Here is a 27,623-nt window from a genome sequence, read left to right on the forward strand (position 1 = left end):
CGATATGTCAACACCCAACAAACCCAAATGGTACTTGGGTTTTCATTACATTATTCTTGCAAAAATTCAGGGGGACCCAGCTTCCCCCAAGAACACACAGCTGGCTCTTGGCCAAGCCTGGCCGGGAGCGACCTTCTCCTGACTTTACGGAGTGTGTTTTCACTACACTCAGTCTCTGATTTTATCCCTGCCCTGGCTTAATTAAGTGCTCTGAAGACATAAATAGGTTTTTTGTTTACTCAAGCTTGGGAGAAGCTGGCAGAAAAGGCCTTTTCAGCTAAAAGCTCCTTACAGCCGGAAGGTGTGAAGCGGCGAGTTTCCAGCCAGGAAGAAGCCTCTCAGCCGTAGGCGTCTTTGCCCGGAGCTGTGAGGTGAGTCCAGCAGCCCCATTGTGGAGTGGGAACGGGAGGGGCTGCGGGAAAGCCAAGCCAGGACGCTGGGCGGCAGACCCTTAGAACAGCTTTCATTACTCACTGAAAGCACTGGGAATCTGGAGGCTGTCCTGGACACGCACATACAAATGGCAGCAGAACGTATGCCCAGGTCAAAGGCACTTTGAATTCATTTTGTCCCCACTTCCCTGTCTTAGTAGGGCAGGTGGTCAAGAGCTGGTTTTATGAGTGGACACCCAGGGCATGGGCCCTGACCCCCAGACAGCTGCCCAGCAAAGGCGGGCTGCAGGCTCCGAGAGGACACGGGCTGAAAATGAAGAGGTGAGTCACTGCTGGAGCTCTGTCCAGGCGTGGACGTCTGTGGTACAGCTGGGGACTGAGCAAGGGCACTGCGGAAAAGTCCCTCGGGTGAGACAGGCCTCCCGGGAACATGCGACTCCCCGGGGCAAGGAGGCATCCCTGGGCCAGGCACTAGGACCTGGCCTGCTGAGGATGCAGAGTCCCAGGTCTCACGGTCGTACAGTCACCGGGACCTTCACTCTGAAACATTTGACCACATGCCCGGCTGGACAGCTCAGACAGGGCCTGTAAGGAGCGTGTGATCAAGAAGCCGCTCTTCTTGCCTCTGTTCTCGCCGCCCCTTTGAACGCCTCCACTTCAACTTCTTCTGTGGCTACTTTCAAACCCTCAGGGATGTTCAGTGTTACTTCTGCATTCCCTAAAAATAGGCAAGAGCCCGGGGCTCTCCCTAGGAAAGACAAAGATTTCGCTGACACCGCAGTTCTCTCGTCTTTTCTTCTTCTCAAAAGTGTATATGCATATGTGTGTGTGTATGTGTGTAGATGTGTAGACATGTGTGTATGTGTGTGGGTACATGTGTGTATATGTATGTATGTGCATGTGTTAGTGTGTATATTTGTGTGTCCATGTATGTGCATTTGCATATGTGTGTGCATATGTGTATGTGTATTTGTGTGTTTATGTGTATGTGTGCATATGTGTTTACATGTGTATGTGTATGTGCATGTGTGTATGTGCATACATGTGTATGTGTATATATTTATGTATTTGTGTGTATACGTGTGCTTGTGTGTACACATGTGTATTGTGTATGCATCTGTGTGTATGTGTGTATATTTGTGTTTATGTGTATATACATGTTTATGTGTGTACATGTATATGTGTGTGCATATGTGTGCTTGTGTGTGTGTATGTGCATATGTGTTTATGTGCATGCATAAGTGTGTGTGTGTATCTAAATGTATTGATTATCTTGGTGATTTCACACAAAGAGGCATGGGGTGTGGTGATGAGAGCAGGGCCCAGCTGAGCCTGCGAAAATTTCCCTGGCGCCATGCCGAGGGCTCAGCTTGTGCCTGGCGCGCCTGGAAGCATACCCTTAATATGTTTATATTTAATCTTCATTCACTACCTTTATTATCATCCCTGCTTTATGGATGGGGACACTGAGGCACAGAAAGGGCAGGCCAATTGCCAAGATCACACAGCCGGGACATGGTAGGGCCAGGGTTCAAACCCAGGCAGCCGAGCGTGCACATGGCAAGAAGACCCCTTCCTTGTCTGAAAGTCTCCTTGGAAGGCGAGCGGCCTCCAATGCGCTCAGATGGCCTTGTTTCAGGGCTCTCTCTGCAGGTCACAGAAAAGCCTTGCGGTTGTCAGGCATGATGACCTCAGTCCTCCTGCCTCCATGTCACGGTCCACTGGGACCCACTGACAGCCTTCCCCCACATCCACCCTAGCAGCCTCCAGTATGGCTTTCTACTTAGGATAGGCTGTGCGACCTCAGGCAGTCACTTAACCTCTCTGAGTCTCCATGGCTCCATCTGCTTTATTTATTTATGATTTATCTTTTATTTTATTAATTTATTTTTTTGAGTTGGAGTCTCACTCTATTGCCCAAGTTGGAGTGCAGTGGCATGATCTTGGCTCACTGCAGCCTCTGCCTCCCAGGTTCAAGGGATTCTCCTGCCTCAGCCTCCTGTGTAGCTGGGATTACAGGTGTGCACCACCACATCTGGCTAATTTTTAAGTATTTTTAGTAGAGACGGGGTTTCACCATGTTGGTCAGGCTGGTCTCAAACTCCTGACCTCAGTTGATCCACGCACCTTGGCCTCCCAAAGTGCTGGGATTACAGGCATGAGCCACCGTTCCTGGCCTGCTTTATTTTAAAATGGAAATAATATGCAGCCAGGGTTCAAGTGCACGATGGTGCGTGTGCAGAGCTCTGTAAGCTGCCCAGGAATGCGCAGCCCTACTTCTAGGAGCCTTCCTTCAATGCTGCTTGGAACAAGTGGCAAATGGCTCTCCGTGAAAAAGCCTTTATTTTTCCTCAACACCCTTCCCTCTGGCCTTCCTCGCAGAGTTGAGCTTCCCCCACACAAAGCATTCTGGGAAAATCCCCCTGATATGGGGAGTGCTTGGGGAGCCCTGGGCTGGGGCTTGGGGTTACCCCAGGTCACTTTTCTTTCTTCCCCAACATGTGCTCTGAAAAGCCAGTGACTTCAGAAGCTTGTGGAGGAAGGTCTTCCTTCCCAGGGGTGTGTGGTGCACACATATGCACACAGCCTTCTCCCCTTCTCTCCAACACGGGACCCGCTCTTTACGACCGCTTGTCAGGGATACCCCAATACCTCTTTTCTATTAAATATCTACTTTCTCTGCTCAATTTTTCTCTGCCTCCAAACTCTCCTTTCTTTCATCCAACTTTGTTTCTGTGCATATGTGTGTATATGTGAGGAACTTTGGAAGCGATTTGGATCAGATCATTCTTTACCTGCTTCAAAACCTCTGCAGATTCTCCCATCCCTGGCAGATAAAGCCCCAATCCCTTAGCACAGCATGAGGGCCTCCGTAGACCTAGTACCTTCTTCCCTCTGCCCTTCCTACAGCGCTGGGCCTGGAGCAGACACCCCGATCTTGAAAGACCCCCTTTTCTGCTCCTCAGGCCTCACATTTCAAGTCCCTTTTCCCTCTGAGACTGGCCACAAGAGCCTCCTGCCCTGCCCACTGGCTAGCCCCTGGCTCAGATGAATTTATGGAAATTTCGTCCTTTCCTCCCCTCTTTGACATTTGCAGACCATCTGGTGCTGTGAGAAATAGAAGCTTCCACAGTACCGGCTTTCAGTTGAGGGGCGGTCCCCAGCCCGCAGCAGCGGATCCGAATAGGTCAGAGGTCACGGTCACTGGGGCCATCAGTGTGGGCTGCTCTCTGGGGGTCTGACATTTGTAGTGCACTCATGTTCTGCCTGCTGTCTGGTGTGCACACATCTCCGACGGTTATCCACACAGGGCAGCCTGTTTCAGGGGAAACTTCCAGAACCCAGGTGGGCATAGTCATGAAGGCACTCTTGATAAGCGGGCTTCTAGATCAAGATGAATGGCACAAGGGGGCCAGGATTAGTAGAGTGGGGCAAGGGACTTTCAGGACATCGCCCAAACACAGAAATCACCACAAATGGTATTTCGCTGCAATGTTTTAAAAGTCAAAATGGACACAAACAGTTCAAGATGAACAAAACATCAACATTTTATTTTATTTTGAGACAGAGTCTTGCTCTGTTGCCCAGGCTGGAGTGCAATGGCATGACCTCAGCTCACTGCAACCTCCACCTCCTGAGTTCAAGCAATTCTCCTGCCTCAGCCTCCTGAGTAGTTGGGATTACAGGCGCCCGCCACCATGCCCAGCTAATTTTTCGTTATTTTTAGTAGAGACAGAATTTCACCATGTTGGCCAGGCTGGTCTTAAACTCCTGACCTCAGGGGATCCACCCGCCTCAGCTTCCCAACGTGCTGGGATTACAGGCATTAGCCACCACACCAGGCCTCAAAATATCAACATTTTAAATAAAGACAGAGGAACCCTGCAATTCTGAAACTCTACCTTGCCCGCATCCTGCCCTGCCCTTGGTAGCTATTGTGGCCAAGGGGTCATTAGTCCCTGAGATAAGAAGAAATTAGTTCTTGCCGAAGACTTTCTCCAGGGAAGCAGAAGACTACTGGGTCTGGGTGGGTGAGCATTTGGGAAATGTGAATTTCCATGTATCTGTGTTCCAGAAAGAATGCCCCCTCCCCCCACCACTTTCGTCCTAGTCAGTGACAGTAGTTCAGCCAGTCATTCTGGTCAAGTGGCCCAAGGGCTGAAGAAGGCCTGTCTTGCCTAAGAATTGAAGCAAATGGAATCCGTAGTCCTATTGTTTTTTTCCCAGAATGTTCCAAATATTCAAACCTCTGGTTAGTTTGGTCTGTTTGGGCAGCAGACTTCCAGCGTTCTTTCCTGGGCGACATGGAAATGGGCTGTAAATTCACCTGGTGACAGGTGCATGCCTGTCACCCTGTGGGCTCTCAGGAAGTGGCCCCATCCTCTGTCAGTGTCCGGCATGCACCTTACTCCTGCTGCTGCAGGGCCTGCGCCCTGCTGTTCCCTCCACATGGTGCGCTAATTCTCACTGCTTGGCTATTCAGATCTTATCTTTGAAAATCACCTCCTCCAAGAAGCCTTCCCTGAACACTCCAAAGCCTTAAGTTGTCCCTTTGACTATTCTTGGTTGCAGCACCTCATTAAGTTCCTTCCCTTAGACTCACAGCCTCAGCTTCCTGGTGCATTGACAGGCTCCCTCATCAGACTGGGCCCTCCACAGGGCAGGGGCCTGCTGTCTTACGCCTGCCCGTTCTGAGGTCCGGCCAAGGCTGGGTGCAGAATGGGAGCCTGAGAACATCTTCAAAGTGCTGCCCTCAGTTTGGGGGTGTCCAAAGAGCGGATTCTGACACCCGGCTTCCCGCCCCTGATCTTGGGCTTTCTGCTGTAAGCTGAATGGAAGTGAGTGTGTCTGGGCACACTTTCACCCCTCCTGGAGTCTACCTCTGCTCTCTTCGCCCTATTAGCCTCTCCTACATTCCTGCTTTTCAAAGCAGTCCGTGGACACCCCCAGCTGCCCCGCTTGCAGAATGGAAGGATGGATCCTCAGGAGTGGGGTGGGGGGCGTCTGTGTGGCTGGGCGCTGGAAATGCAGACATCCTTTGCCAGGCATCTGATAAGAAAACAGTAAGGAAGGGAAACACGTGTTCTTCTCTCTTGGGAGGAAGGAAAAGAAGGGAAAGACGGGCAGGACCCTTGTTGATGAGCGAGGACCTGCCTGGAAAAAATGCAGGAACAGCCAGATGCCGGGGGATTCCCGGAAGTGCTGCTCATCGCCCCCGCCGCCCCCCACCCACAGGTTCCACCCAATGCTTTCCACCCTCAAGGCCCAAAGAGCTGGCCCTGGGTGTGCGGGTAACCGAGACGCCAGTACTAGGGCGGTGGTGGCCCTCCTCCCCATCGATTGTAAGTTACAGAGAAAAAGAAAACTCTAAAATAAAGTTTCTCAAGCTGCTTTTATTGGGACTTCAAATGAGATGGAGAAAACCTCCAAGAGCACCACGAAATAGGATGATGATGATTACTCGTATTTCTTGGGATGACTTGGGGACCCCACAAGGCACCCTCGGTGCGCCAGTGTGGTGCTTGTTCCGGGAGTGGGGGACACACGCGCCTCGTGGGACTCCAGCTGCTGGCTGGGCGCGCAGTGCCCGGGAGCGGGAGGGCCTCGGCGGAGGCGCCGGGCCGGGGCTGTTGCCCACCGCGCAGGCCGGGGCGGGGAGAGGAAGGGGGAGGAGGAGGCGCCTAGAAAAGGAGGCGCGGGCCGGGGAGGTGCGGAGAGGGCCGGGCGGCGACGTGCGCCTCGGGGCTGGGCCGGCCTGCGGGATCGCAGCGCAGCGCGGAGGCGAGGCCGGGCCCGGCGGGCGGGAGCCGCGGAGGGCGGAGGGCGGAGGGCGGAGGGCGGAGGGCGGAGGGCGGCGGCGCTGGCAGGAGCGCGGCCCACGGCGGCGAGCAGGCTGCAGACCCGCGGGGATCCGGGGCGCGGGGGGCGCCGGGCCTGATCGCCGCCTCTCGCGGTGCCCGCAGGTCCCCGGGCGCGCAGCTCTCGCCCCGCCACCGCCTGCCCCGGGCCCCGGAGCGCGGTGGAGAAGCCCCCGGAGGAGCGGGGGGCCCGCGCCCCGCGCCCCCCAGACATGGTGGGCCACCTGCATCTGCAGGGCATGGAGGACAGCCTGAAGGAGCAGGGCCGGGAGGGCTTGCTGGACAGCCCCGACTCCGGGCTGCCCCCCAGCCCCAGCCCCAGCCCGCCCTTCTACTCCCTGGCGCCCGGCATCCTCGACGCGCGCGCGGGGGGCGCCGGCGCCTCCTCGGAGCCCCCGGGACCCAGCGAGGCCAGAGCGGTAAGGAGGCGCTCTCTCTCCCAAACGGGGGACCGCGTGGGCGGGTGGGTGAGGGCTGCCCCCAGAGACGCGCGCTACTGCAGAAGCAGGACGGGCCTCCTCCTCTACCTGCCCCGCAACCACGAAGGTGGCCAGTGACAGCCACGCTTCTCAGGTGGGGACCAGGGTGTGTAGGGGGAGGTGATCCAGGCTGACCCCGGACCTGGAGACGGCTCCCTGGCGGTGGGCCTCCCTCTAGAGTGATTCTTCCTATTGTCAGTAATAATGGGGGGCTCATGGGGCGGGGTAAAGGACGGTCCGAAATTCCCAAAGAAGTTGGCTGTTGGCTAGGTGGGCTTGCGCCCAGAGGCCCAGCATGTTGCAGACATCTGGACCCGGCCCCTCTGCTGCTCTGGGTGCCCTGTTTACTGTCCGGGCGCTGCCAACGTGAAAGCCTTTTCTTTCTTTCTTTCTCTCTTTCTTTTTTTTAAATAACCAAACCCAGACAGGATTCCTTCCTTCCCGGGATGTTAAGGCATGTTGACGTGGAGCTTAGGCGGGAGGGGGAGGCTGGAACCTCGGGTCAGGAAACTCAGGAGTTTGTCTCCTGCCAGACTAAGTCCAGCCTGGGGGTGGACTCCGGTGGGGACCCAGTTTGGCGCCTTGCCTGAGACTGGGCACCCCCCGGCAGGCGGGGAAGCATATGGGCCGAGCGGGCGCCTTTGCAGCTTGAGGAAATGACAAGTTGAAATGAGTGATTGCCCATCCCTGCCCGCTCTCTGGCTGCGCCCTGCCCACCTTAACAGCTCTACTGCTGGGGCGTGTGTGCTGGCTCCACTCCCCTTTCCTGGGGCCCCGGGGATTCTTGCCTGGCACTCACAGGGCAAAAAAGGCCTCCCTGCCGCTGAAAATCCTCCTCCCCACAGCGGAAAGGAGCGGCTCCCCGGCCTCAAGCCTCAGGACATGACCTTCATTCGTGCCTTGCTTGTTTCTTAGCCTGGTGGGTCCCAAACTTGGTCGCCCATTGGAATCACTTGGAGAATCTTTAAAACCCACCCACACTCACCGCCCAGATAGTCTCACTGAATTGATAGGGGGTGCAGCTCGGCATCAGGAGGGTTTCAGTCTCCCTGGGTGATTGTACTGTTCAGCCAAGTCTGGGAGTCACTATCTTAGACCAAATCATGCAGCAAATTTGAACTTTGGTCTCTTTATGGGAGCCTGGCGGGTGGAAGGGGCAGTGAGGACTTCCAGGAGTTGATAGAGGTGACCAGGGCTGTTTGCAGTGAACCTGATCTTGCTGTCTAAAGGGGGCCAGCTTTCCTGCCAGAGCCTCTGGGACTTGGCACTGTTGCCCATTTGAGCTGCACACTTTGGGACTGAATCCCCGTGGTGCCTTGCACAGTGGGGCTTGGAGAAAAACGACCGGGAATCCGCCTTCTCCTTGGTTCCTTCCATGACCCAGAAGCCTCCTTACAGAGGGTTTTCTGGAAGCGTTCTCTGCCATCCGGGCCAGCCCGTGGCTGCCGCAAGAATAGCATGGCTGGCTTACTTGTCTTGGCTCTTCTACTTGACTTTATTTTTTCCCCTTCCTGCTCACTAGATGCCAGGTATGAAACTGTGTTGCCCTGATCTTCTAATTTGGCTTAAAAGCAAAGCCTGGGGCTGTTTCCTCATGGGTTATGATACTTGGCATTTAGATAGCTCATACCGTGTGCCAGGATAACTGTCCTAAGCTCTTTCTTTACGCCAATTCATTTAATTTTCACTATATTCCCATGAAGCCTACACACCAATTAGCCCCATTTTCCAGAGGCGGAAGCCAAGGCACAGAGGAGGTTAGCAACCTGCCCAAAGTTGCCCAGCCAGGAAGCGGCTGTGCTGGGCTAGACCCAGAGAGTCTGACTGCAGAGTCTGCCCTTCAACCTCATATTATCCCCCTTTTCACTGTGCAGCTAATTAACTACCTGTGATTTTTTTTTATTGGAAAACAAAATGCCTGTGTACCTACCAGGTTTGAAGGGCTGCTTTCAATAAAAGGGAGAAAGGATTGCCTGGCGCCCACTCTTCTCAGCTTTGGGGCTTGCCGCTGTGGCCATGCCCACCCACCCATCGCCCACCCCACAAGGCGCCCCACCTCCCCGTTAACTCCTGCTAAACTTTGCTGAGCGGTATTTAACCGCACCCTGCTCACTGACGACTCAGGGAGAGTGCTTTTTAGGTGCAAATATCGGCACCCCATAATGTCTCAGGACAAAGAGGCGGAAACCTGTGCTGCGCCTCGCGACTGAGGGTTTCCAACACCCGAGGAAGAGGATGGGGTGAGCGGTGCCGGGTTTCCATGTGGGCCTCAGGTTCAGACGGCGTTTGGCAGGGTGGGTGTCTTTGTTCCACTATCCAGTGAATGACACCACCTTTCTGATAAAAGTTGGTGGCATATGCCTCAGCTGCTGGGATGGACTGCAGTCCCGCCCTCAAATCTAAGCCACTGAAGTCCTCACCACCTTGTCACCTACTTTAGGAGGCTGGACGGACGTGCATGTTAAACCTGCCTACGCTTCACTTCATTAAAGAGGCCCCCCCAACTTTGTTTGAATAAGCTGGACTTGCCTCCTGGACGCCCCCCACCAATTAAGGCAGGGTATCTGGGAAGCGGCTGGCTGTAAGATCACTCCCCAAGATATCAAAGGCCCTGGGGGCCAGGCTGGATATGAATGAACCCCCTCCCCACTCACCATGGGCTTTTTGTGCTCACTCTTGGAGCAAAGGTGGGAACATTCCCGATCACTCCCAAGCCAGACGAAGAGCTGGGAATCAGGCATTGGTCCCCCCAGTACTTACTGAGCACCTACTGTGTGTCACGCTCTGTTTGGGGCCATGGAGGACACAGCAGTGAACAAGATGCTGACGGTCCCTGCCCTCATGAACTGGCATCCTAGCGGAAGAGAGACAGCCACCAGCTGAACTATGTGTGGCAGCAGCAGGTGGATGGAGAAGTGTCCTTAAGGCCAGAAGCTGGGTGAGAGGTGAGCTTTAGGCAGGTAGACAGGGAAGTGATGGTTAATAGAAACCCACACACACTCAGGGTACGAACTTTACAGTTCTAGGGCTGAGATGTGCTCAGTCCGAGACAATGGCATGTGCAAAGGTCCTGAGGCACAAGCAAGCTAGGCATGGCCTGTTCGGGTGATGGGTGCACAAAAATCTCAGAAATCACCACTAAAGAACTTATGCATGTAACCAAATGCCTTGAGGAGCCACAAAGAGGCAGGGACCACCGGAGGGGCTGGGAGAGGCCAGGTCAGTGACTTCTAGGTGAAGCTGAGGCCAAAAGTTAAAATTCCATTTGGTCTTTTAAAAACTACTTGTGACTGTTCTATTTTTATTTTTAAAAAGGCATCATGAGCTTCCATTCCACACTCCCCAAATTAGAAACTCAAATGAGAGACTTGAGTGAGGAAGGTGCCCGTGCGGGACGCGGAAGGTGGCCATTTTGCATCAGTGTAGGGCGTGTCTCCATGCGGGCGGGGACCTGTCTCCTGCATGGCCCAGGACAGCGGAGCCTGCCCACTGGGCCTGGTGGCAGAGGAGATTGTCTGTCAGCTGCATTCAGCCCACAATTTTTTTTCAATTTATTTTTTAATGTTTTCTTTCCATAGGTTTTGGGGGAACAGGTGGTATTTGGTGAGATGAGGAAGCTCTTTAGTGGTGACTTGTGAGATTGTGGTGCACCCACCACCCAAGCAGTACACACTGAACCCAATTTGTCATCTTTTATCCCTCACCCTCTTCCCACCCTTTCCCCTGAGTCCCCAAAGTCCATTGTATCATTCTTATGCCTTTGCATCCTCATAGCTGAGCTCCCACTTATAAATGAGAAATACAGTGTTTCGTTTTCCATTCCTGAGTTACTTCACTTAGAATAATGGTCTCCAATTCCATCCAGGTTGCTGCAAATGCCATGATTTCATTCCTTTTTATGGCTGAGTAGTATTCCATGGCGTATATATATACCACAGTTTCTTTATCCACTCTGATTGATGGGCATTTGTCAGCTCACAGATATTTAAAGCGGGGTGGGTGAGTAACACAGCTGAGCAGGACAGATGCTGCCTCTGCTGCCTTTGAGCTCCCAGGGCCTGGACTGTCACCGCAGACTGAGCAAACACCCATTGCTCTTCTTCTCCTCCCCGCCCTGCCCGGCAGAGCTGTGGGCATTTAGGGGTTGGCATCGTGGAGGAGTGAGGATGGCTTTGAGGCAGACCTATCTCCCTAAGTGAATATGGGCAGTTCGGAGAAGTAGCCCTGTGCCATCTTACTGCACTCAGGGAGGCTGAAAGTGGCATTTGGGATCTTACATTGTGTTCTCTGGGGTTCATGTTCAAATGAACAGCCCCCCTGTGGCAAGCAAAGGACTCAGCCTGTTATGGGGCAATGGCAGGTGGTGACAGATCTGAGCTGTTGCTGCCTCCCAGATGCAGAGACGGGGCCTCTGGCCCTGGACTGCACCCACAGCTGGTGGCCTGGGCTCTGTCACCTTCAGGGCTCCTTCCCTCCATCCAGCCTCCCTCAGTCTGTTTATGCAGTGGGTGGATTTCTGAAGAGTGTACGTGAGAGCTTCCCTAAGGAAGACGTGCTGGATCCCTGGACCCACATTGCAAGAGAAGCCATCCCTAAGAACTCCCCTGGGGGCCCAGCTCTTGGAGGCCGCCTGAGGTCTCAGCCATCCCTTTGGACCTTGGCTGGGACCCTTGGGACTCTTGGATTTTCTCATTTCTGCTTCTTGTCTGTGATGGTGAAACTGAGTATGAGAGAGGAGAGGGAAGGGAGCTAGGGAGGTAGTGCTGGGGTTGGGAAGGATGGATGGATGGATGGATAGATGGATGGATGGATGGATGGACAGAAGAGTGGGTGGATGGATGAATGGATGGATGGATCGATGGGCAAATAGATAGAAGGATGTATGGATGGGCAGAAGGGTGGATGGATGGATGGATGGATCGATGGGCAAATAGGTAGAAGGATGGATGGATGGGCAGAAGGATGGATGGATGAATGGATGGATGGAAGGATGGATGGAAGGATGGATGGATTGATGGATGGATAGATGGATGGATGGATGGATGGATGGACAGAAGAATGGGTGGATGGATGGATGGATGGATGGACAGAAGAATGGGTGGATGGATGGATGGATGGATGGACAGAAGAATGGGTGGATGGATGGATGGATGGATGGACAGAAGAATGGGTGGATGGATGGATGGATGGACAGAAGAATGGGTGGATGGATGGATGGATGGATGAATAGATGGGCAAATAGAAGGATGGATGGATGGGCAGAAGGGTGGATGGATGGATGGATGGAAGGATGGATGGATGGAAGGATGGATGGATGGATGGATTGATGGATGGATAGATGGATGGATGGATGGAAGGATGGATGGATAGATTGATGGATGGATAGATGGATGGATGGGGGATGAATGGATGAACAGATGGCTGAACAGATGGACTCAGGAAAACAGGGATCGGTCCCCATGGCCCCCTGGCAGGCTCACAGGTGTGTTCCTGTGAAGGTGTCTGAGCAAGCTAAGTGGAAGACAGCCAGGTATGTCAGGACAAGGTGGGAGGGAGGAGCCTGTTTGCAGAAAGGGAGGCTGTGAGGAGGGAGAGGAGGGAAAGCCAGAAGCCCTGGCGCCTCCTTCCAGCCGCGTCTGCTCGATCCCGGGTGAACTGGCCTCCAATGGAAATTCAGCAAAGTGTCTGACAGCCCTGGTCTCCGGGGCAGGCTTACCCAGCTGAGAAACTCAGCTATATCTGCAGCTTTAGTGTGAAAAGAAGACAAATAGGCTCACGGCCTTCCAGGTGCTCTGGAAACAAGGGAGCCACCTGCATGGGGAAAATGCTGCCAGACAGACTGGGGGCAGCTTCCCCGGGGACAGCTTTCCTGGGGGCAGGTGTGGCCTGTCCTGTCTGCCCTCCAGTGCTCGGCCTCCCTGCGGGGCACGGTACATGGACTGTGGACACTCCTGGTGTGCCATCTGTATGTTAGGATGCACAGGAATCCAGAGGGGATATTTGTCCACCTTGCAGCAAATCCGGCCTTTATAAGGGCAGGGTCTGGGTTCGCCGTTTTTTTGTGTACAGAGACGGGTGTCCCCTATCTGGGAGGCTGCCTGGCCGTTGTGAGTGGTTGAGAAAGGACAGTGTTCTGAGTGTCTGGGGGGAAGTGGGAGACCCTGCCCCAAGCCCCGCAGCCTGCGCAAAGTGATTCTTGTGCCCTAGGTTGACGGCCCCCACTCTGTTACTGGCTGGCAGAGCTGTGGGTCCCTGCACTCACTTCCCAGAGCTGCCGTGACAAAGTGCCACAGACTGGGTGGCTTAACACAGAAGAAATTCATCCTCTCACAGTTCCAGAGGCCAAGAAGTCTGAAATCAAGCTGACGGCGGGGGCACGCTCCTCTGGAGGCTGTAAGGGGGTCCGTCCCACCTGCCTCTCCTAGCTGCTGGCCGCATCACGCCAGTCTCTGCCTCTGTCTTTATGTGGCCTTCTTGTCTCTGTGTGTGTCCCCATGTCCAGATTTCCCTCTTCTTAGAAAGACACCAGTCCTTGGATCAGGGTCCACCCTAATCTAATCTGACCTCATCTTAACTTGATCACATGTGCAAAGACCCTCTTTCCAAATAAGGTGACAGTTGCAGGTACCAGGGTTTAGGACTTGAACTTATCTTTGTGGGGGACACAAGGCAGGCCACACCCATCTTGCTGACTTGGGTGCACCAGGCCTGCCCATCTCAGGAGGGAGCCCAGCCGGAGCACTGCCTCCGAGCTGCGACGTTCGAGTTTGTTCACCGTTTCTCTGCCTTGGGTGTCAGATCCTGCGCTCGTGGGTTCCTTGCTGGGCCCTTGATAGTTCATGGCTCTCCACATGGCCTGATCCACTCGGGGTCTCCTGGGATCCCCCCTAAGCAGACTGTGTCCTTTCGATAATCACATTCAGGTGCCCCGTAGTGCCACGTTGGGGGAGATCGAGAAAGACCCACCCCTGCCCCAGGATTCGCCAATAGCCAAGGCTGTCATCAGAAGGGTGGGAATTCTTGGTGCTTAAATGCCCCTCCTTGGTTCATCTTCCTCATGGGTGATGGTCAAGATTAACCTTAGCCCAGCCCGTGCGCTTTGGTCTCAGATTCCCAGTGTATATCCCAGACGATCAAGTTCTGACAGCAGCAGGGGTTCTCACCGCCAGGGAGGTCAGGGGCCGAGGTCAGGGGGCCGAGGTCAGAGGGCCGAGGACAGGGGCTGAGGTCAGGGGCCGAGGTCAGGGGCTGAGGTCAGGGGCTGAGGTCAGGGGCCGAGGTCAGGGATAGCTGTTGCAAGGCTCCATGTGGCTTTCATAAGGACGCCTCTCCCGCGGCCCGTGTGGGGCTCCCTGGCTGTCCTGCTGTCTCCAGGAGCAGCAACGGGGGAGGGGGGGCTCTGGGTACCTCCTCCTGTCTCCCACTCCTGCACTGATGGGCCGCTAGTTGGCTCCTGGGTGAAAGCTCATGGTTCAGCGAACTGGGCCATAGTATCTGTGGATGGCCCCGTGTCACTCAGGCTGTGCCTCCCTGTGAGTCCCTGCCCAGCCGGGCCTAGACTCCAGGTCTGGCAGGCTGTCACTGTGAGGCACTGAGCTCTCGACAACAGAGCGGCTATCTTTCCTCGCTGGCCTGTGGGCTATGGCCTGTGCAGCAGCCAGGAAGGTGGGAGCTCCGAAGAGCCCCTGTGTACTTTGACTTCCAGCCAGCGAGTGTTCATCCCCGCCCCAGCGGCTCCCGGGGAAGGCTCCTGGGTGAAGCGGGTGGGGCCTGATGGGCCCTTGGCGAGTGTCCACAGGACCCAACACCCTCCAGGGCCCGTCCTGCCCCCCACACTGTCCTGCTGCCCAGAAGCCTGGGAGTAAGCCCAGCCTCCCCAGGCCCCAGCAGGCTTGCCCCAGACCCTGGAAGGAGCTGGGAACCTGGGCCTGGGCCATCCCTGTTTTCCTAAGCTGGGAGGGAAGCATGGCATCTGGGTGACCCTCCTGTGTGCCTGAGAAGCACTTGTTCTCCCCTGTCCTAACATCCCAGAGCTTCCGGGCGGATGCTGAGCCCCCCAGGAAACCACCAGCCTGTGTCTTGGGCATCCCTGATGGTCCCCCAGCCCCAGGATGTGGGCCTTGCCGATGGCACAGCCTCGTTTCACAGATGAGCAAACCGAGGGCAGCCAAGGGCAGCCAAGGGCATCTCACCGGATTCTGTCTAGACCAGAACAGGAGCCCGGGCCTGTGGGAGGGCGCTGCAGCCTGACAGACCGGCTGGGGGTGGGGGTGGGGAGCGGGCCTGTCTGGGGGCTTCCTGTGCCCAAGGTGGCCGCATGGCCAGGGCAGGTGAGCAATGACAGGTCCCCGTGTGCGTGTGCCCGACCCCTTCCCTGGCCCTCCCCTGCCTTGCCAGCCCCCGTGGGACTGTGTGTGACCCAGTCTTCGGCAGTATCTCGCTCCCGCGTGGCTGGAAAGTCGGACTTCAGGGCCGCAGCCTGCCTTCTTGGCCGCGAGAGGCACTTCCCTTGCCCACTCCCCAGGCTGGCTGGAGTCCGCGCGGCGCCACAACCATTTCGATGTTCGAATAGCCCTGCAGCCAGAAAGACGAAGCTGCGAGCCTCAGGATGAACTGGTGGCTGCCACCATCTTCCCTTGGTGTCCAGCCCTGCAGCTCCGCGGGAGTGTCCTGGGCCTTGGCGGGGACTTCCCGAGCCGTCTCACTGCCCAGGCCCACTGGACGCCAGCCTATATCGGTCTGGGCTTTCACGGCTTCTGGTGTCTCCTGCCCAGCGCTTCCAGCTTGGGTGGACTTTAGGTGTTTTTTCAGCGGGACCCTTTGGCAAATGGTGCCCGGAGCTCTGGCTTCCCGGGCCAGCCTGTGAATTAGGCCTTGTCTGCTGCTGGCAGCCAGGTGGGGAGCGGGACCGGGCGGAAAGGGGCTGCCTTTGTCGGCGCCCACATTCCAGGTGTGGCGGTATCCGGAGGGTTTGGCAGTGTCTTCATTCCGGGTTGACCCAAGAGAGATGCTGGGGCGGGGGCTCTGCCACAGCCCAAAGGCTTTGCCTCTGAAATAAGCCCTCCCTGCTCGATGGGTGAGGAGTTAGCCTTTCCTGGCAGCGCGTGGGTGGGTAACGGCAGCAGCAGGCTGCCTCTCTCTCCCTCCAGCCCTTCCACTTGTCTGGACAGAAGAAACACCTCCCCAAACCTTAGTGCCCATGTTTATGTCCCCTTCCACACCGGAGTCGTCCTCTCACCTCCCCTGTGGCTACACGTCACCCCCTCTTGCGGGAGAAGGGCCCTGGGGGTTCCTGTGCCTCATCTCACTCCCACCGGGCCCAGCACACAGTAGGTGCTCAGCAAACAAACACCTGCACGCACTTGGGAAAATGCCGAGCTTCAGATAACGTCTTTTGGGGAGTGTGTATTATTTCTAGAAACATGGAATCATATAGAGTCTTGCAGCTGGGGTCAGTGTTGACTGAACGGTGAGCCATAGAAGATGAGGATGGGCCTGTCTTGTCACTGCCTTGTTTTTGTGAAGTGACTGTTCTGAAATGATGCTTGCTTGCTTCTGAAAGTAAGGAGAAGTGTTGTTTTAGGTTAGAAGGGTGTGAGCTATACCTCTGTCCAGGGAGGCACCTCCACCCCAGACCTTCATGGGAAAGGAGGATCCCCCTTGCGGGCCCACTGGCACCCAGTGCCACCCCTGGGTTGGGCGCTGTTCCATGTGGCTGCCGGCTCTGACTCAGCTGCGCCGAAGCTGGGAGGCGGGTCCTCCTAACGGCCCACTTCAGAGACGTGGAGGCTGTTGTGGCCCAGAGACGGGAAGTCATTGGCCCAAGTCACACAGCTTAGCAGTCTCTTATGGCTGCTGCAGCCAATTACCAAACACAGAGTGGCTTCAAACGGCACGAATTTGCTATCATCTTCCAGCTCTGGAGGTCAGGAGTCCCAGAATCAAAGCGTCGGCAGGGCTGGTTCCTTCTGGAGGCTCAGAAAGAGTCCGTTCCTCTGCCTGTTCTGGCTCCTAGAGGGGCCCGTGCCCCTTGGCTTGCGGCCTCTTCCTCCTCATCAAAGCCAGCAGCGCAGCATCTTCTGGCCTTTCTCTGACTCTGACCCCCTGGAATGCTGTGATGACATCAGGCCCACCTGGATGACCCAGGACCATATCCCATCTCAGAATCCTTAATCACATCTGCAAAGTCCCTTTTGCAGATATTCCCAGGTCCTGGGGGTTAGGGTGTGGACAGCTTTGGGGGCTGTTGTTCAGCATGCCACACCCAGGAAGAGAGCAGCTGCCTCTCTTTTGGGCCACTCACTCCGTGTCAATGCCAGGGAGAGATGGGGCCACCTCGAGGCCAGCTGCTGGGGGCTTTGAGGAATCTCCTGCTTCTTCAGTCCTCGATCCTCTCCCTGTGGTCCTCAGCCCTTGTTCTGGGGTGACCGTGACTAGCAGGGATGGGGCTCCTGGTGATGTTTGTCCACAGACTGCTGCCAAACTTGAGGACAGGTATGGGCCCATACTCAGGGCTCTCTGGGTTGGGGCAGGGGCTGCTTTGCAGGTGTGGGGTCTCCCCTCCCCATAGCGCGGGGGCAGAGAGGTGCCAGGTCCTGGGCTTAGAGGTGATAAAGACTCCAGCCTTAGGGAGCTGCTTCTCTGGGGGTGACAGACACAGGGTTATCGCGATGAAGGCCAGTAGATGGGTGCTCCCGTGTCCCCACAGAGGATGCCCCTAAGACTTGGAGCGGACGCTGAGTTGGCTCTCACCAGCCCAAGCGAGAAGCAGCCAGTGCAGCAGGGAACAGCGGGAACACAGAGGCAGCCTCGGGTCACAGACAAGGGGCCGAGACAGGAACAGGCAGAGGCCCGAGTGGGAAGCCTTGAGCCTGTGTCGGGGGAGCCTGGAGCTGAGGGGCAGCAATGAGACAGGCACCTGGGCATGAAAGGCAGTGGAGGAGCGATGGTGAGGGCCCGGGCCCTGGAGCCACACCAGCAGCGTTCCAGCCCTGACCTGCCTCTTCCAGCTGTGTTGCCTTGGGCAAATGACTTAGCCACTCTGGGCCTCGGTTTCCACATCTGGAAAATGGGGGTGCTGCCAGCAGCTGCGTGCTGGGGTTTTTATAAGGATCAGATGAGTAGGATATGTGGCGAGTGCCCAGAATGGTGCCCGGCACAGTGAGAGTGCAAAAAGCTCTGCATCCTCATTGTCCAGGCAGGTATGGGGGCGGTGGGGAGGGGACAGATGTAGGAGATATCAAGCTAGGTCCCTGCAGGACTTGGCTCTGAGTTCACAGTTCCCGCCCAGCCCGATGTCCACCCTCCACTCCCTCTGCCCGAGGCCGGTGTGCATGTGGTCACCATGGTTATAGGCTTGGCCCTCTGCGGCCCAGGCATGAGCACCAGCCTGGAGGAATAGGGTCCCCACCGCCTGCTGTCCCCCGTGGGAGCCAGCTATCCCCTCTTCAGCCAAGAACAAAGCACTGAGCATCACCATGCACTAGACGCTGGGGTGTAGGGGATGGAGACCGTGCCTCCCCATCCGCGGGGGCATCGTGATCTGGGTAGGGCCAGAGAGCAGGGAGAGGGCCGCAAACCTAGAAATAAATGCGTAAGCAAAACCCGCTAAGTGCCGTGTCCCAGTGACGGGGTCAGGGAGGTGTCATGGCCGCTGTGCACGGTGCCCCACTGCCTCAGTCCCCAGTGGCCGTGAACCCTGGCTGCCCACTGCTGGCAGCTGTCCCCTTTCCTAGAGAGCTGTCCTTTTGGGGAAAGGGAGCTTCTTCCCCCAGAAGGTGACTCCCACCCCCAGGAGTGGGGCAGCCAGTGGCCAGCAGCCTGCTCTCCCAGCTGGGACCAGTGCTGAGGCAGTCACACTCCTGTGCCCCTGGTGTGATGGGGCCAGGCTGGTCACAGCTGTGCAGCCGCCTTGCCTGGCTGACACCTGCTTAGCCCCTCTCTCCCATTCCCCTGGAAGGACTCCCCTCATAAACTGGTTTCACAAGATTTCCCATCCCCAGTCCCTGATCAAGATGGGAGGAGGCCGGGCTGGGGACCCACGGGTGGTCTCAGCCAGCCCCGGTGCCTTCATGGAGGACTGGGAGGCGCAGGCCCCGGGGTTCAGTCTTGTCGATTTTTAGCATGTGGCCTTTTTGTGTGATCTTCCTAGAGCCGCTGTAAAAAAAAAAAACTGCCACAAACTGGGTGGCCTGAGAAAATAGAACTCTATTCTCGCACAGTTCTGGAGGCCAGAGTTCCAATCGAGGTGTGAGCAGGGCCACACTGCCTCGGAGGGCTCCAGGGGAGGCTCCTTCCTGCCTCTCCGGCTTCTGGTGGCTCCAGGTGCTCCTTGGCTTGTGGTTGTGCCCCTGCCATCCCTGCCTTCACATCGTCCCTGTGCGTCTGTGTCCGCTCTTTTTTTTTTTTTTTTGAGACAGAGTCCCGCTCTGTTGCCCAGGCTGGAGTGCAGTGGCGCGATCTCGGTTCACTGCAACCTCTGCCTCCTGGGTTTGAGCGATCCTCCTGCCTCAGCCTCCCTAGTAGCTGGGACTACAGGCGTGCACCACCACACCTGGCTAATTTTTGTATTTTTAGTAGAGACAGGATTTCACCATGTTGTCCAGGCTAGTCTTAAACTCCTGACCTCAGGTGATCCACCCACCTCGGCCTCCCAAAGTGCTAGGATTACAGGCGTCAGCCACTGCCTCTGGCCTGTGTCCACGCTTCTTGTAGGGACACCAGTCATTGGCTTTAGGGCCCACCCTCCTCTGAGATGGCCTCATCTCAGGAGCCTCAATTCCATCTGCAAAGGCTCTATTCCAAATAAGATCCTGTCCACAGGGTCTGCGTGGACATGGGCTTTGGGGGGGACCCTGTTCTACCCACACTGCCCTTGTCCTTGGAAAGCCACCTCTGGCCGCGTTTTTGGTGTCCATGCGTTGACCCTCGCTGCTTCTCTCCAGGACTTCTGGGTCCATCTTGTCTTGGCCACAGTGGGCCATGCCCCACCTCCCAGGGAGAGGGTCTGCAGGTTTCAGACCAGACTGTGACCTCCCTTGGGTTCCTGCCTCCACCCCAGGTACCTCCATCTCTCCCCATTTTCACACAGGCAGACAGAGCCAGGGGCAAACCCGGGACCTGCCCAGCCAGCAGCCTGAGTGGCTCTGGGAGGAGCAGAGCCATTGATGGGGACGTCTTGGGATCTCTTCTTTGAGGGCCTCTGCACACAGCATGCCGTGGTCATTTGGGGGCTGGGGCCGGCCCGCCAGCTGGAACCTCACCCACAGCCTGCGTCCCCCTAGGGCGGCCTGTGCAGGGTGCTTGCTGTGACAGTGAGCGTGTTCTGGATCTACCCCAGCCAGCGTGACAGCTGCCAGCGCGCGGCGGGTGCGACTGAGGAATGGCGTTTTTCAACCTACTGAATTGTAATGAATTTAAGTTGAATAGCCCCGTGCGGCTAGTGGCCTCTGTATTAGAAGCCCTAGAACAGGGTCCCAGGGTATGGCCTGCATGCCAGGGGGAGGCAGGGCTGAGGGCGTGCAGGTGTCCTGGGTGCTGTTTGTGGCTGTGTGGTCCTGGTGCCCAGTGGGGGCACTCCAGGACCTGTGGGCCCTGGGGCCACAGTGGACTCTGCTTCACCCCTCCGATCACATCCCGAGTGGCACTGCACAGGGAAGCCCTCCCTGATTACCTGGTGGTCAAACCCTTCTCGTGCCCTCATCGCCTTGTCGACCACAGCCCTCCTGACAGTTGGAATCTTAGTCCACTGGTGGGACACTGGTGAGAGCAGTGGGGGATTCAGGCAGCAAGCTCCGACGAGGCCAGGAGAGCCTCTGTTTGCCACCGTGGCAGCAATACAGAGCGCAGTGCTGGCACACAGTGGCATGCAGTGGGTGAGCTGAACGAAAGGCGTTCTGCCGTGGCCGCGAGCATCTCTTCACATCTGGACCCATGCTTTCTCCAAAGCTGTGCTATTCATACACTCTGGGTCTATTATTCATAACCTCAGTGATGAACAAGCTATCTGAAAAATAGGCGGGTTATTTAAAGCCCTGCCCTTCACCTCCCTGAGCCCTTGGTGCGGGCATGTGTAGTTCCAGCAGAGGCCCTAGGGAGTGGCCTTGCCAGGCCCCCTGCTATCCCAGCACAGGCTAGTCAGGCAGGGGGATGCCTCGTAACAAACATCCCCAATCTCAATGGCATCGAAGAGCAAGGGCTTCTTTCTGGCTCTCACCATGTGTTCCCAACGGGTTGGCCGTGACTTGAGTGTTGCAGCCACACCTCAAGGAGAACATCTAGGGCTGCCTTAAAAGGCTTTAGGGGCCAGGCGTGGTGGCTCACGCCTGCAGTTCCAGCTCTTTGAGAGGCCAGGGTAGGAGGATCACTTGAGCCCAGGAATTTGCGATCAGCCTGGGCAACATAGTGAGATCCTCTCTCTGCAAAAATTGTTTTTTAAATTGGCTGGGGCATGGTGGCATGCACCTGTAGTGCCAGCTATGTGGGAGGCTGGGGTGGAAGGATTGCTTGAACCCAGAAGTTCGAGGCTGCAGTGAGCCATGATTGCACTACCGTACTCTAGCCTGGGTGACAGAGAGAGATCCTGTCTCAAAAAACAAACAAACAAACAAACAAACAAACAAAAAGCCTTTAGAAACAGAGCCTCCTGGCCCTGCCCTGAGTGAAATCTCTACTTCAAGATGCTCACTTTGCTGGGCTGGCCCTGAAGGACCCCCGAATACAGATGGATGGGGTTTTCTTGGGTTGGTGGAAGAGGGGAAAGGCCTGTGAGGATGAGTCTGGCGGGGAACACTTCCGGAGGGAAGAGTGGGGTAGGGGGAGGGCAGAAGTGTCACCATGTTGGCATGAGGAGAGGCTGCAGGGGCCAGAGGTCTGTTTTCAGCATCAGTTTGGGGCTGAACCAGCAATGGGCTGAGCTGTGGGGAGGGGGAGGTGGACTGCAGGATGGGGTAGGGGTCCTTAGGCCACTTTCTGTGAGGAGCAGGATGGGGTGGGGGTCCTTAGGCCACTTTCTGTGAGGAGCAGGATGGGGTAGGGGTCCTTATGCCACTTTCTGTGAGGAGCAGGATGGGGTGGGGGTCCTTAGGCCACTTCCTGTGAGGAGCACCGGGCAGGGGCATGTCCCTGATGGTCTTTGCTTCCACAGGGAGTGGAATTTTGGGACAGACTTTAAAACAGACCAGAGAAAGAACTTCCCACAGGAGCTGTGGGGTGGATTTGGGAGGGGAACAGAGAGTGCTTTCTTTGTGTCTGTCTGATGGGGCTCTTTCTGAAGGGGCTGTGGATGGCTTCTGTTCCCATAGAACTCTCTTTCCCCACCTTGCCAAGATTCTTCCAGCTGCAAGTGACAGAAAGGCAGCTCAAATGGTCTGAAGCCTCAAAATGGATTTGCTGGTGCTCACAACTGAGGGACAGTTTCAGGTGTGGCTTGATCCAGGCATTTGAACAATGTTGGAAAGACTTGATCTTTCACATCTTTGACTCCTGCTCTCCTGAGCGTAGCTCCATTTCCACTGGTTTCCAACCCCCCTACATTCTTAGCCCTCACAGGGGGGGCTGTCTCCACAGCTCTGGAGGAGAACCTGGGTAGGGCTCTCATTGGCCCAGTGTGGGTTACACGCCCATGTCCAATCCAGTCCTTGTCCTCAGGGAGATGTGGTGCCATTTCTAGAAGATGTGGATGCTGGGTAGGCCCGCCCTGCCCTCCTGCAGACATCTGCTATTCTGATCAGCTTCCCGTGCCCCCTAGACAGGCCTGGCCAGCTCCCACCTGTGTGTTCCTCCCTGGCAGGTGTGCCACAGACACAGGTGTGGTGGGGTCTCTACCCCTCTGGAGGTTGCCTGAGCCTTGGGTGGTACCAAGAAGGGCTGGGAACCCTTCCTCCAGGCCGAGTGTGGTTTCAGCCCCGCAAAGAGCACAGAGGGATCCCAGTTCTCCAGGGCTCTGAGCCAGGCTCCGGGGTGGGTGTGGCCTGGAGGTTGCCGTGAGAGGCCATGACCACACCCCTTGTTGAGAACTGGGAGCTGGAGGACAGGCTGGTGGTGGAGAGCTGGGCAGATCCCTGAATGCCTGGATCCCATGGAGGGTGTCTGGGGTGGGCTTCCTGATGGGCCCCACAAAGCAGCTTCCAGACCAAGCCAGGGCCAGAGGGTGTCAGGTGGTCCTGTGTGCCCAGCAGGGAGCTGAGGCCACTGCGACAAGGGGCTGCATAACCCCGCGTCCCTGGCTCTCCCCACAGCCCCCCTCCCAACTCCCAAATCCCCCCGCGTTGGAGATGAGGCCCCGGATGCTGCCAGTATACTTTGGGGAGAGCATCAAGGTGAACCCGGAATCCACGCATGAGATCCGGTGAGTGGGCCGCTGGGCTCTGCGCGGGAGGAGGGGGCGGGGGGTTGGGTGCTGGTCCTGACTCTCTTGTGGGGTGGGGGTGGGGACTAGGCCAAGCTGGGGGCTCAGGAGGCTCTCTACCCTCCAGGCAGCCCCTCTGGGTGCTGCTTCCTGGGGAGTTTGGCCGTATCTTAGCCACAGACAAAACTGTTTAAGAGACTCTGACCCCAAGGGACCCTCTGTATCCACCCCACGCCCCCACCCCAGGCCTATTCAGCCGTTTCCCATTTCCCCATTTACCTTCTCCTCCAAAAGGCTTTTATTTTAAATCCAACCTCTCAGAAAAAATGGAAAATTATGAACATAACCACTCGTGCACCCTAACTCTACCTCCCTTCTCCTGCCAGATTTTTTTTTTTGACAGGATCTCACTGTGTCACCCAGGCTGAAGTGCAGTGGTGGGATCATGGCTCACTGCAGCCTCAACCTCCTGGGCTTAAGCAATCCTCCTACCTCAGCCTCCCGAGTAGCTGAGACTGCAGGTGTGCGCCCCCATGGCCGGCTAATTTTTGTATTTTGTGTAGAGATGGGGTCTCACTATGTTGCCCAGACTGGTCTCCAGCTCCTGGGCTCAAGTGATCCTCCTGCCTCAGCCTCCTACAATGCTGGGATGACAGGTGTGAGTCACCACGCCCAGCCCCTGACAGATTGTTAGGTATTCACAACCAAACCATTCAGGCAACTCAGGACCGCCTTCCACCCTGTTGTCCAAGCATTAGGGGACAGTTGTCCAGCTGCTCCATGTTCTTTGTGACTGTAACTTAGGTTCTTGAGGCCACCCATGAGCTACTGCACTGTAAGTGTATTGGGTGCCCTCCCATGCATATGACATCTTAGGTGGCATCCGAATTGAATTAAGGCACCCCTGCTTGGGAACATCCCACATCGATTTGCCCTCCTCTGAAGCTGCTGGGGCTCAGGCTTCCCAAGGGTGGAGTGTGGGATCCGTGAGTTACCCACATATCTATGGGGCTCTCTCCATCCACTCGTCCCTGTTGAGTGGGGCCAGCCAAGCCTCTGAGACCCACTGCCTGCTGCCCCTGCCAGCCAGGCAATGGTCCCAGGAGACAAACGAGTCCACTTCTAAATTATTTTTCAATCCCCAAACAGCCTTCATTGTCTAGTTTTTAAAATGCAAGCCAAAATTAGATCATCAGAAGCCCAGCAAGGGTGGAGGATGGATGCCTTGACCCTCGGGACCTCTGATCCCTTCACAAGTCTTCTGTGATCACCTCTGGGGGTTCAGCAGGGAATGAGATGGGGAGGATTCTCTCCCTCCCAGAGCTTCCAGTCTGATTTCCTAAAGCTCTGGACGTGGAACTGGGGGATACTAGTCGGTCATTCCTCCAAGGGTGTTGAAGGGACTTCTTGGAAAACGTATTTTGATATAATTTCAAACTTTTTAAAAGGTTGCGGCCGGGCGCGGTGGCTCACGCCTGTAATCCCAGCACTTTGGGAGGCCGAGGCGGGCGGATCACGAGGTCAGGAGATCGAGACCATCCTGGCTAACACGGTGAAACTCCGTCTCTACTAAAAATTACAAAAAATTAGCCAGGCATGGTGGTGGGCGCCTGTAGTCCCAGCTACTCGGGAGGCTGAGGCAGGAGAATGGCGTGAACCTGGGAGGCGGAGCTTGCAGAGAGCCGAGATCGCGCCACTGCACTCCAGCCTGGGTGACAGAGCGAGACTCCGTCTCAAAAAAAAAAAAAAAAGGTTGCATGTGCCTCTCAAACAGATTCACTGGTTGTTTATATCTTGCCCTATTTGAGAGGAGATTGGTGACATCCTGCCCTTTAGCCCCCAGATACTTCAGTGTGTCTCTTAAGAACAGGGACATCCTCTTCCATGACAGCAGCATAGTTGTCAACGTCAGCGAAGTGCACACGGTGACGCCAGCAACTAAGCCACACGACACGGCTCAGTTTCACCCATCGTCCCGATAAGGTCCTTTCCTGGCTTACTTTTCTCCCCAGTTCAGGATCCAGTCGGGGTCCTTCATTGCGTTTAGCTGTCTCGCCTCTTTAGTCTCTGTGAAGCCAAGACAGTCCCTCAGTCCTTCTTTGACCTTCTTGACCTTGACATTTCAGAGCAGCCCACACCCGTTAGGCTTCAGAGCATCTGCCCAGGGCCCTTTCGTGTCCATGCTGAGGGCAGGGAATCGGGCTGCCCCCCATCCTGGGTTCACTCCGCTTCCCTCCTGCCCTTTCCAGCTGCAACTCTGAGGTCAAGTACGCCTCGGAGAAGCATTTCCAGGACAAGGTCTTCTATGCGCCCGTGCCCACCGTTACGGCCTACAGCGAGACCATCGTGGCAGCGCCCAACTGCACGTGGCGCAACTACCGCAGCCAGCTGACCCTGGAGCCACGCCCGCGCGCCCTGCGCTTCCGCAGCACCACCATCATCTTCCCCAAGCACGCCAGGAGCACTTTCCGGACCACCCTGCACTGTAGCCTGGGCCGGCCCAGCCGCTGGTTCACCGCCAGCGTGCAGCTGCAGCTTTGCCAGGACCCTGCCCCCGGCCTCCTGGGCCCTGCCACGCTCTGACGGGGCTGGGGCCGGCCCAGGGTGCTGGAGGAGCCGGGAGCCCTGGGGAGAAGCTGGGAGGATGGACACGATGAGCTCGGCCTGGCACTCGGGCAGGAGGCGGGAAGGGAGGCTGCCAGACCAAGGACCCGTGTGGAAGGAGGCGGCTCCCGGCTGCCTGCCCTGACCTACAGGCTAGGTGGTGGTCTCCTTGTTTTGGTGTCAAGGACTCAGTAAAAGCATCTATTTTTTTAGCACTTAAGCTGGCAAGGCAGTAGGGGCATGCACTGTTAGGTGGTGGCCACCCCCAGGGTCAGGGGAAAAGAATGGGTCCATAGCGTGCCCTTGAGGCAGAGAACAGCCCCGAGCAGTGTGAGGACAGAAGCATCCCGGCCTCAGCCGGTGGGGACGGCTGCCACTCCCCCAGAGCCCTGCCACCCCATGTGTCCCAGGCTGGTGGCCAAGGCCATGTGTGAGGGAAGAGGGGTACCTCTCTTCCCTGCTGCTGGCCTGGGGTGTTTCCAAAACAGCCTTTTCGCACACATGCAGGTTGCACCGAGAGGTCTGGAGCGGTGGCTGAGCCACCTCTGGTGGATGTTGAGCCAGGAGGTTGAGCAAAGGCCGGATGCTGATGCCAGCGCTGGAGGTGGTTATATTGGGGGCGGGGAAGGCCTAGAAATACTTAGAGCCATGGCCTTGCCAGTGTCCCGTGCCCTCCAGTGTCGAAGATTTGGGGCACTGCCTGTCGAAATGGAAAGGTTGGTGCTCAGCCTCTGGAGCCTCACCTGCAGGGCGTCCCCAGCTAACACCCATCCACGCACCACCTCCAGGACTAGAACCCTTGATGTCAAAACCAAGTGCCCAGTGGAGGCGGTGAAGCTCTCGGAAATGCTGCCACCTGTGTGAGGCCGGGTCTGAACTCGAGGGAGTCGGAGCTCAGCTGTCGGTTTAAAGAGACACTGAGGGGACCGGGCTGCCGCCCTCAGCCTGCATTCCTGTGCGCAATCGATTCCGCAATGACAGAACCTTACTTCTTCCTGCGGCAGGCTCACCCCTGCCTGTGGAATGTTGTGAGAGGAACATGAGCCAAAGACTTGGCTCAGGGCTCCCTGGAACAAGCCAGGATGCACGGGGAGCTGGGGGAGCCCCCAGCCTGGGGCAGCCCAGCAGGCCGCTGAACAAACACCCCAGAAGCCAGCACTGTGGCAGGGTGCTGGGGAGATGCCCCTCTGAGCCTTCCTCCCCCCTCAGACCTGAATGCACCCCGCAGTTGGGGGCTGCCCCTGCCACTCCCCTGGTAACGCATAAAAGGGGAGGGGAAGGTTCCCTGGGGCTTGAGCTCCCTCTGTGGAGGTGAGGAGGGGAGATTCCGTTCACATCCAGGAGGGGCAAAATGACTGATGTATTTTTATGTATCTACACAGAGAGTGCATTTTCTCTCCAGAGATGCTGTCTGGTTAACAAAGGAATAACTTAAGAAATTGATTGATTATCTTAATAAACTGTGCAAACCCAACGGGACTTCCTTTTCTGTCTGTGAGACCCTCAGCTCCCGCTGGGGTTGGGGAAGGGGAAGATGGGTCTCCAGGCCCCTTTTCCTGTGTGGCCATCACTTTTTTTCCACTCGGAGCTTGTGCCCTAAGGAGCTGGCCTTGGCCCTGATCAAAGGAACAAAGAAGGACTCAGCCCCCACCCCTGTAGACAGCCTAAGCGTACGCCACCTCCACACGCCAGCTCCACCCAAGAGCTAATTAATAAATGCAGAGGCCTGGGACCTACCTGGGGACTCAGATCTTGGGGGCAGCTCCTTGGATGGGCCCAGGCATCTGCACTTTGGATGGCGTGCATATCTGCAGCTCCATATCCTGGTCGTCAGCTCTGGCAAGCCCCTCAACCCACAGCATCCCTGGAGAAGGGCCCTGGCTGCCACTGCGGAGCAGGTGGCTGGGACGCACCTTACAATCTGTTTCTCTCCATCTCGCCC

At 56.5% G+C, this 27,623-nt stretch overlaps 1 protein-coding gene across 3 annotated transcripts; it reads left to right on the forward strand.

The window, feature by feature from the left end:
• Positions 1 to 283: 283 nt before the first annotated feature.
• Positions 284 to 27,155, forward strand: RFLNA (refilin A). 3 transcript variants are annotated; one of them, XM_009426549.5, is made up of 4 exons: positions 284 to 371; positions 590 to 713; positions 22,968 to 23,077; positions 25,327 to 27,155. In XM_009426549.5, the coding sequence occupies exons 2-4, from the start codon at positions 636 to 638 to the stop codon at positions 25,658 to 25,660; spliced, it is 522 nt and encodes a 173-aa protein (XP_009424824.1). In that variant the 5' UTR covers positions 284 to 371; positions 590 to 635; the 3' UTR covers positions 25,661 to 27,155. The 3 variants fall into 3 exon arrangements, with proteins under 3 accessions (XP_009424824.1, XP_009424825.1, XP_001134722.2); XM_009426550.5 differs by having other exon boundaries at positions 295 to 371; positions 593 to 713; XM_001134722.8 differs by lacking the exons at positions 284 to 371; positions 590 to 713 and adding an exon at positions 6,105 to 6,669.
• The last annotated feature ends 468 nt before the right edge of the window (positions 27,156 to 27,623 follow it).

Source organism: Pan troglodytes, chromosome 10 (assembly GCF_028858775.2).
Source record: "Pan troglodytes isolate AG18354 chromosome 10, NHGRI_mPanTro3-v2.0_pri, whole genome shotgun sequence".
Taxonomy (NCBI): Eukaryota; Metazoa; Chordata; class Mammalia; order Primates; family Hominidae; genus Pan; species Pan troglodytes.

Coding starts and splice junctions, on each gene's coding strand:
- RFLNA (XM_001134722.8), top strand. CDS start 6,463: ATGGTGGGCCACCTGCATCTGCAGGGCATGGAGGACAGCCTGAAGGAG. Junction 6,670..22,967: donor GACCCAGCGAGGCCAGAGCG/GTAAGGAGGCGC, acceptor CTCTCCCCACAG/CCCCCCTCCCAACTCCCAAA. Junction 23,078..25,326: donor GAATCCACGCATGAGATCCG/GTGAGTGGGCCG, acceptor TGCCCTTTCCAG/CTGCAACTCTGAGGTCAAGT.